We start from the raw sequence: 8,841 nt of genomic DNA, 5'->3' as shown, positions 1-8,841 counted from the left end.
ATCGGAGAGACAGAGGAAGGGGATCGGAGAGACAGAGGAAGGGGATCGGAGAGACAGAGGAAGGGGAAAGGAGAGACAGAGGAAGGGGAAAGGAGAGACAGAGGAAGGGGAAAGGAGAGACAGAGGAAGGGGAAAGGAGAGACAGAGGAAGGGGAAAGGAGAGACAGAGGAAGGGGAAAGGAGAGACAGAGGAAGGGGAAAGGAGAGACATGGAGAAAGAAGAGCATGGCAGAGAATGACAATCAGAAGGTTCCAGGAGACAATGTTTAAAGTCATTCACTTCAGGCTGATACTTTAGTTCACACCATGTTTCATCAGCGCCATCAATGTTTAAAATAGTGTTAGTTGACTGAAAGACAAGAAAACTGTTTAAAAACTTTAAATTGAGAAAAAGATTTGCAGTTCCAATTAATAGACAATGGCTATGAACAGCAGGATACTCTGCCTCTCCAATGAAACCTTGCAACACCGGTGCCTAATTACAGCACACCACCACCATGCAATTAAAGCACAAGTGTGGATCAATCAAGACAGGGTTTAAATGGACATTTAATTGTACTGTTTGATTTTCCATATACTGTTCCTATTAGTAAGTGCATTCTCATGCATTTTAATTCTCAATCACTCCAAAGACCGCAAATTAGAGACAAGAAAATCAGAGACCATTTCAGTTGTGTAGTGTATTATCGAACAGAAGTCTTCTTTAATATATACATGTTTTACAAGACATTATGTGCACATACAGTACTTAGCTATGATTTAGAGGGGACTGCTTTGTGAAGTAAAAAAATATACAAAACATCAGCCAGCAGGTCTTCAAACAGGGGAATGACTGTGTCTATGGGATGTACCCGTAGCAGTATGGGATGTACCCGTAGCAGTATGGGATGTACCCGTAGCAGTATGGGATGTACCCGTAGCAGTATGGGATGTACCCGTAGCAGTATGGGATGTACCCGTAGCAGTATGGGATGTACCCGTAGCAGTATGGGATGTACCCGTAGCAGTATGGGATGTACCCGTAGCAGTATGGGATGTACCCGTAGCAGTATGGGTAGTGAAGATTCATTCAATTTGGGGAGATGCGGGAGCGACAGTCCCAGTTCCCAACATCTCAGAGTTTCCCCCCCACACGGCCGACATGCAATTTATAATGGTGCGATTAACAGTCACAGCACACCAAACACAAAATGATAGCACTTCAGGCGACAAGATTCTCTGGGGGAATCAGGTAGAAAGGTATCCAACGTGCGGTCAGAATGCGTCAAAATCAAATTCACATTCAGGTGACAGCTTACATCTCCCCTGTATAAATGTACCTTGTCCGTAAGGGGTAGGTGGGCAGGTGTCAGAGGCAGTAGGACTCAACAGGCAACTCCCCAAGAAGCTCATCAAGGTCATCTGCACAACACAGAGAGACAGACAAATTCAATCAAACAAACACACAGGGTGGAGCTGCTGATTGGTTTACCAAGAACATACACTCATATGCATATCCAAGTCCCACCTGCGTCCCAGGACAGGTCCAGTGGTGCAGCAGGCGGGCCCTGTGGAACACTAGAGGAGCCAGCACCAGAGTCTGCAGAGACCTGTGGGGCCCGAACATCCTCATCATCATAGAACAACTCCATCTGAGACACAGGGGCTCCTGGGACACTGGAGGACTGATCAGGTGATTCCAACATTGGCTCCTACATTCGACAGAAGAGTTAGACAAACAAATACAATACATCTGTCAAGACACCAAGTTTTACTCAATGATTTGTCATTGTTACATCAAACTCCCAACAACCTAGGATAACAACAAGATATCCTCCAGGCCTCGGTAGTGGTCTCTCACCAGGGGGAGTGGGAGCAGCTGGCTCTGTGTGGAGGACGGGGTCGAGCCGTCAGGAGGGTAGATCCTCAGGAGGTTGTTGGGTGTCACGTTCAGGTAGTGGTTACGGTGGGACGGAGAGAACACACCCACCTTCATGAAGAGACAACTAATTATGGGTCTGCAGCTAACATATTTATCAACTTTACACACAATTTGTTTTTGTGATTTTATTGTGAGTGGCTCATCAATCATTTTGAAGAATCCAACAAATGATTTGCAATGAAACACTAGTAAATAGTGAGGTGTGTGGCCTGTGGAAGTCCTACCTGTTTGAGCAGCAGTACCGCCCCCGTCTTGAGCTCCCCTAGTCTGTCCTCTAGGAGGCGCCGGTGCACTGTGCCCTGCATCTCTCCTACAGTCAGACACACGTATTACTACTGTGTTCTACCGGTGCAGTCAGAGCAGAACAGCATACCTAGCCACTGTGCTTCTGCATTGCTTGCTTGTTGGGGTTTTAGGCTGGGTTTCTGTATAGCACTCTGTGACAACTGCTGATGTAAAAATGGCTGTATAAAATACACGTTATTGATTCATTCCACATGGAGCACACTGGTCACATTATTCCTGCTAATGACAACAGTGTAGTAATCAGTGCATCCCCTCCAGTGGTAATCTGTTGACAGGTAGCACCATGGGCCACACTTCAGGAGGGACTGCACAGATCACTGAGACTTAATAGTCCGTGGTGATCAGCATGTGCTAATACCCATTCATTTGATGCTGATCCATGATGATAGAATCACTAATAAGCACAACACTAAGGTTAAGTAAATACTTTAATAAATCTGCTCAGGAGTCATCATGCTGGCTCTCCCGAGGCCATGATGACCTGCTAGGTTTAAGCAGTACTCAGAGAGAAAAAGAGAGGAACTACAAGAAAATGAGTGAAAGAGACAGACAAATGGAGGAAAGAGGGCCCTAGGGACAATGAAACCGCCAGCCACAGACTCACTAAAATGGCTGTGTGACCAGTTCTACCTACAAGCACAAGCTTACCATCAGTAGGCCTTACCTGTGGGATCCCTGAACACAGCCTTGGCATCAGCGTGTGTGTGGAGGATGCTCTTTAGTACCACAGCCATGTTGGGGACCTTGTTCTTCACCAGCTGTTTCAGGGCCGCCTGAAAGAGAGAGAGACAGACCTTCGTATTAGAGCACTACAAAACAAGTTCAAACAACTGCCAATCATTAACTTTAATTAATTAAACATCTCAATTACTCATGCAGAGTTGCCATTAGCAGTGGCACATTAAGACTGTGGAAAAACAACAGAATAACCATTAAGATGATTAATGTGTGATCATGTTTGGGATGATAACTACTAACACCCCAGGCACAGGCCTGTCATTTGTCCTGATTATACTGAGAGTGCCACCATAGAGACAAGGGCCATTAACATAGAGAAAAACAGCCCATCCACTTCTATCAGGGAGGCTGCCCTGGGTGCAGAAAAACATGCTCATGAAGTCAAATTATGCAAACGGTGTTACGCAAGTGTTACATTTTTGCACCAGATGATATGGCATTTAAAGCTTCTAACATGAAATATGCTACGTTAAATGATGCATATTATTGAAGGGTACATGGCCACGCACAGCCTGAACACTGTTAGCCTTTCAGTCACCTTTCATGCCATTTACACTACTATAGGCTGTGTAAATTGGATACCGCTAAATTGTGCTGGTCACCTTGCGGAGTACCATGGCCACGCTGTAAGAGTGCAGAAAACAGGAGGAGTTCCTTTCGTCCAATCCCATCTCTGCCTTCATCGCTGCCCACGGACCTCCACTGAAATCCTCTTCCTCAGTCTGAGAGCTGGGAACCTGGACAAGTTTTTTTTTATTATTTTTTTACACACACATCACAACACATGTTCATAAAGCAAAATGATATAATAAAGAATGGACAAAAAGGTTAACTAATATCATGACACATGATACATTGTGTAAATGTATAGGCTACACATCAGTGTGATAGTACCTGACTGGGCAGTCGAGCCACGGCCCCATGTGCAGGTGTCTGAGGAATGGCCACCACGATGTCATCCAGGCTCTGCCCATGGAGCTGCTTTAAGGAGAGAGAATGGAACCTCGCAGTAGCTTAGTATCACAACCAAGAGCATTGCTGACTGCTGAAATTAGTTAGACTACAAATAAACAGATAGAGAGGCAGGTAGGGACAGAAGCAGAAAGAGACACACCTGTTGTGGTAGGATTCCTGCAGGCCCGGGGAAGCGGCGGGCATTGGGCCGGATGTGGTCAGAACCCGGTCTCTGTGGGGCCTTGTTGGAGTTGGACACCAGCTGAATCAAGTGGTTAGTGAAGACGGGCGTGTGGAGGGAACGGGGGGTGAGACTGGGGGAAGGCATGGGTCCACCAAACCTACTAGAGGGGGCTGGTGAGATGGGGTCAAAAAGGCTGCGTCCCTGAGCCAGAGGTGTAGACCAGGGCCTCTGTACCTGGGAAGGAAGTCCTCTGACTGGCCTGGGGGTCACAGGCCTGGGGAAGGGGCTGGAGGCCATGGCGAGGCCAGGAAACACTGGGCTTTGGGGTGGAGCTAGGAGGAAGGTAGCACTAGGATCAGGGTGGGGAGAGGGGAAGGGACCAGGGAATGAGGACCTGTGGAGTATACTACTACTACTGGGAAGACCAGACGTTTGGTTAGAGGTACTGAATCCTCTCAGACCCACATTGGGCCCGGTTTGAGCACCACCACAGGCTGTGGGCCGTAGTCTTTTGGCTGGGGATACAGAGTCATCGCTGGTTTTGGTTAGATCTGTAGCTGGAGCAGTTTCTCTGACCTGAGCCCAAGTGCTCATCTGTGGGTCACTTTCATCTAGGTCTGCCAGGTCAACATCCCAATCATCAAAGTCATCCTGCGGCGAGGGGGCCTCTTGTTGTCCTGTTGTGTTTGACTTCATCTGTTGAGCTGGTGAGGAGCTCTGTTGGGTAACTGTACACAGTCCCCTACTCAGTGTAGGAAGGTGGAGAGGGGGAAGAGGGAATGAGGGCAATGGTTTAGATGTAGAGAGCTGTCTCAAACCCAAAGCAGGAGACTGTCCTACACTGTTCGGTGTTGAATTATCTGACCCTGGGCCATTCGACAGGCCCCTATGGGCAAGTATGCCTTCTGTGGTTGGTTGATGTGAGTTATTCTGACCATAGGGGGCAGCAGGAGTTGATGCTGCAGTTGAACGGAGGAAACAGGACTGTGCTGCAGAGGACAGTGTGCTAGCAGACACTGATGGAGCAGACCAGTCCATCTCAAGTAGATCCTAACACACACACACAAACAAACACACAAAAACGTTGTATAACTCATATTCAAAGAAAGACAGAGGTGTTCAGACCAAATAGTTTCACAACAGTACTCTACATTACTTGTGATGTCAATCTAAGAATTTATTCAGAGGGCTATAATCTGTTATAACTATCATATCAGCAGGTGGTAATCACTGACTGTGTAAATCAGTTTGCAGCACCTCATCATTGAAGTCCTCCCCAACGTTAAATAATCCATTCCACTTGCAAGTCTGTCGAAAAAGAAAGACATCTTCAAATATAGCATCAACTAAGAAAGAGCTAGATGTAAATTACATTTCGCCAACTAGATGGCTGGCTAACACTGTTAGCTACGTGCCAAGCTAGCTAGAAGCTTCTCTCATTTGTGAACTTGTGGCAGCTACCGACCTGGGGACCAGAGCTAGCAAACAAACATGACTGATTCTTACCATAGCAGTCATGCGATCTCGTTTCGAATGTCTTTTCTAACTGTCTATTTATATTGGTACATAAAGATCAATCGGAAGTGTAGATGTCATTTAATTCAGCCATCCAGTACTTGCTGCAGTAAAAATAGTATAACTTTTCAAGCAAAGCAAGATGTTGTAAATGCGAAATGTTGTGATATTAGCATCGCCACATTCAAGTAAAACGTAATTGCGTAATCAATGTCTACGTTGCGTGACGTTCGCGAGATGGGTCGTAAACTTGTCGCCACCTGCTGACTATCTCAGTTAATGCAGTTCCCCGAATATCAGATTGCGTTCCCTGTCTATTTATAACAGGCACTAAACTTGTATTGGGGCAACAATATCTTGTGAAAGGACATTTGGACGTGTCTGTAAAACACGTCATGAAGTAGTCGAAAGCAAATTACATTATCCACAACAGCAAATGTACTATATTTTGTATAGTAACTTATTTGAGTTCACATGAAAAAAATCTGATTTCACAGTGGTTACAAGTTCAAGGTGAGTAGAATTCTATATTCACATAACATTGATACTATGTAAATGCAATCTTCAAAGACCAGAGACAAAATAAATTGTTGTCTCTGTTATCTCTGTCTTGATTTTCGTTTAGTATTGGCCATAACAGTAGGTTTTTAGTCGGTGTCTAAGTCAAATTTGCTGCACTGAGTCATGTTGTGTAAACTGTAAACAACTAAAATTGGAGCTGTTTCAAATGTGTTGCTTAAAGACCTCAGTGGGTTGCTTTAGATTCTGCTCCAGCTTTGGGTGTCATGTCCAAGGACACATTTGCCTTCAGCTCAGCCGCCTTGCACTCTCTGAAAGTGGATCAGGAGCTCCAGGAGTGGGAGGATAAGCGGCAGGCATTGGCCCACAGGAGGGCCATGAGCCGCCCACCTGTGTCCCGGGCCTCCAGACCCCCTCCCAGACAGCAGCGAGGCCTCCAGGAGATCCGGGTCTATGAGGCCCGATGCAGAGACACCACAATCCACAACACATTCATGTGTGGGGACATGAAGGGAGTGCACACTGTGTTAAAGGACCCCTGCATGGTCAACGCACTGATGGAAACAGTACACGAGGAGATGGTGTGGGCTCCAGAGCTGGGTATGTGTCAAACGCAGAGAATATAAACTCTACTTTTACTGCTTCACTGTTGTCTTTTTGTTAGACCTATCTGTGCCTTTCTTATAGATCTTCCAATCATTCCCCAATCACTGCTCATCGACTCTCTTTATTCTATCCTCTAAACATACCTAAGCCTCTCTGGCTATGAGCATCTGCTAGGTAAATAATGTACATACTCTCTGTCCCTCTGGCAGGGATGTGGACCATGAGCTCCAAGATCAAGCAGACATCTGCATTGCGTCTGGCAGCCAGCAAGGGACACTCAGGCTGTGTGGAGGAGCTGCTTTTTCGAGGGGCGGAGGTGGATGCTGACCCTGGTGGCAGCACGGCCCTGCATGATGCCTGTATAGGTGGCCATGACAGCTGTGTCCAGCTGCTGCTAGCCCGCGGAGCAGACCCTGACCTGCTGGCAGAAGACGGCAGTGCACCCCTTCACCTCTGCAGCACAGCCCAGACATTTCAGTGAGTGACAGCGCGCTTAGCCATACTGACACTATGCCTGGTGATCATTTCTATTATTTATAGTTAGAGGAATGTTTCAAAAGTTATATGGCAGGTGGGTCTGTTGATGTGGGTGCTAATGAATGATAAGATCATAAGGTTGTGTCTCTACTCTCTTCAGATGTGCTGAGCTGCTGGTGACGGGTGGGGCAGAGGTCAATGTGTTGACCAGTGAAACAAAGCTAACGCCCCTCCATGTGGTGGCTCGTCGGGGTCTGGAGGAGCATGTGAAGCTCTTTCTGTCCCATGGAGCTGACGTGTCAGCCAGGAACCGTGAGGGGGAGACCCCCCTGAATGCAGCCTGTGGTGGGGCTGAGAGGCCTGCCGAGGCTGGGCGGTACCTCCGCGTGGTCCAGATGCTGCTGGGAGCTGGGGCTGACCCCTGCACTGCAGGCAGGAAACACCACACACCTCTACACAACGCCTGTAGTAACTGCAGCCCACGCATTGCAGAAATTTTACTACAACACGGAGCCAAAGCAGACGTGCAGAACTGTGCAGGATACACACCCATGGACTGTCTGTTACAGGTGGGGTTAAGGGTGGGACATATGGGGGGGGCAGAGGGAGGTACGGAGAGTTATGTTGTCAAAGTGTAAGATCCATTTGTAAATAAGGTTATTTAATTATATTCATAATTTTCATAGTCAGTGAGTGGTAGATAAGACAGAATTATTCTCCTTCTCCTGTCTGCAGGTGGTGGAGGACTATCCAGACCAGCATCCGGAGGCTGTAGCACGCTCCCTCCTAAACCACGGGGCCAAGGCCGGTAAAAGCTTGGTATGTCAGGGTGGGCAATTGGAAAAGTGTGTTGGGCCAAGCTGGGTGTAAAAATGCCAGTTGGAGGCTGCATTTGGGCCCATTTAATTATATTTTATTGGGATGAAATATGTGCACCAGCAAAAGCTTGATTTTATTTCATTTGGGGGGCGCTATGAAAATGTTTTAAAGTTAATTCCCTGCAATTCTACGTAGACAATATATTTTGGAGGGCATGATAATAATAATAACCCACAGATTTCCTCCATATAGATGCTGAAGCTCTGCCTCCTCTCCCCTGCCACCCTGGAGGTAATGCTGAACTGCTATGCTGTTGTCCCTTCCTGTGAGGAATGGATGCAGTCTATCCCTCTTGAGATACATGAGGTTTGTCCTTTCCTCCGTTTTCAACTCTCTCCTTCACTGCCTGAACCATCTAATGTCATTCTTCCATTTCCCTCACCATCTCTCTGTCCCCAGACGCACCAGGGTTTCTTTGACTCTGTGAGGCAGATGACGAGCCAGCCCCGCTCCCTGCAGCACCTATGCCGCTGTGCTCTGCGCCGCCACTTAGGAAAAGGTATCGACGCAGCTATCAGTAGATTGGACATCCCCAGCTCTCTGATGGAGTATCTACTACTTCGGAATGACGGGGAGATCCGGTGAATAAAGTGGAACACATGGGACAGAAGCCAAGAGAGAGAATGATTTGCATTTACAATAACTAAAATAATGGTTGCAATAAATTGTGTTTTCTGTATTAATTTATTAATAAATCAACTTTCTATTTTGCCTTTGAAAATGTGACACTATTTTTCTGAAT

The 8,841-nt window shown here is 46.8% G+C and overlaps 2 protein-coding genes across 8 annotated transcripts; one reads left to right on the top strand and one right to left on the bottom strand.

Annotated features, from left to right (window-relative positions):
• Window positions 1-661: 661 nt before the first annotated feature.
• On the bottom strand, window positions 662-5,782 carry LOC127930086 (homologous recombination OB-fold protein-like). Of its 3 annotated transcripts, none has more exons than XM_052519267.1 (10): window positions 5,610-5,782; window positions 5,361-5,411; window positions 4,080-5,153; window positions 3,860-3,943; window positions 3,568-3,702; window positions 2,892-3,000; window positions 2,146-2,231; window positions 1,841-1,969; window positions 1,508-1,691; window positions 662-1,401 (listed from the first exon to the last, which is right to left on the bottom strand). In XM_052519267.1, the coding sequence occupies exons 1-10, from the start codon at window positions 5,619-5,621 to the stop codon at window positions 1,349-1,351; spliced, it is 1,917 nt and encodes a 638-aa protein (XP_052375227.1). In that variant the 5' UTR covers window positions 5,622-5,782; the 3' UTR covers window positions 662-1,348. The 3 variants fall into 3 exon arrangements, with proteins under 3 accessions (XP_052375227.1, XP_052375226.1, XP_052375228.1); XM_052519266.1 differs by having other exon boundaries at window positions 3,860-3,946; window positions 5,610-5,781; XM_052519268.1 differs by lacking the exon at window positions 5,610-5,782 and having other exon boundaries at window positions 3,860-3,946; window positions 5,339-5,400.
• Window positions 5,783-5,981: 199 nt separating this feature from the next.
• LOC118375906 (ankyrin repeat and SOCS box protein 16-like) lies at window positions 5,982-8,820 on the top strand. 5 transcript variants are annotated; one of them, XM_035762533.2, is made up of 7 exons: window positions 5,982-6,131; window positions 6,381-6,737; window positions 6,953-7,220; window positions 7,381-7,789; window positions 7,956-8,039; window positions 8,292-8,405; window positions 8,499-8,820. In XM_035762533.2, the coding sequence occupies exons 2-7, from the start codon at window positions 6,404-6,406 to the stop codon at window positions 8,682-8,684; spliced, it is 1,395 nt and encodes a 464-aa protein (XP_035618426.1). In that variant the 5' UTR covers window positions 5,982-6,131; window positions 6,381-6,403; the 3' UTR covers window positions 8,685-8,820. The 5 variants fall into 5 exon arrangements, with proteins under 5 accessions (XP_035618426.1, XP_035618427.1, XP_035618430.1 ...); XM_035762534.2 differs by having other exon boundaries at window positions 6,361-6,737; XM_035762537.2 differs by having other exon boundaries at window positions 5,986-6,131; window positions 6,464-6,737.
• Window positions 8,821-8,841: the final 21 nt, after the last annotated feature.

This window comes from Oncorhynchus keta, chromosome 5 (genome assembly GCF_023373465.1).
Source record: "Oncorhynchus keta strain PuntledgeMale-10-30-2019 chromosome 5, Oket_V2, whole genome shotgun sequence".
Taxonomy (NCBI): domain Eukaryota; kingdom Metazoa; phylum Chordata; class Actinopteri; order Salmoniformes; family Salmonidae; genus Oncorhynchus; species Oncorhynchus keta.
The sequence above is the reverse complement of the archived record's forward strand: the minus strand, read 5'-3'. Positions and strand labels throughout refer to the sequence as shown.

Bases quoted from the DNA above. Each gene is read 5' to 3' on its own strand.
- LOC127930086 (XM_052519266.1), bottom strand. The intron at 2,232-2,891 runs GTAAGGCCTACT...GTCTGACTGTAG, and splicing joins TGTGTTCAGGGATCCCACAG to GAGAGATGCAGGGCACAGTG. The intron at 1,970-2,145 runs GTAGGACTTCCA...CTCTTCATGAAG, and splicing joins CGGTACTGCTGCTCAAACAG to GTGGGTGTGTTCTCTCCGTC.
- LOC118375906 (XM_035762533.2), top strand. From the start codon at position 6,404: ATGTCCAAGGACACATTTGCCTTCAGCTCAGCCGCCTTGCACTCTCTG. The intron at 7,221-7,380 runs GTGAGTGACAGC...TACTCTCTTCAG, and splicing joins AGCACAGCCCAGACATTTCA to ATGTGCTGAGCTGCTGGTGA. The intron at 7,790-7,955 runs GTGGGGTTAAGG...TCCTGTCTGCAG, and splicing joins CCATGGACTGTCTGTTACAG to GTGGTGGAGGACTATCCAGA.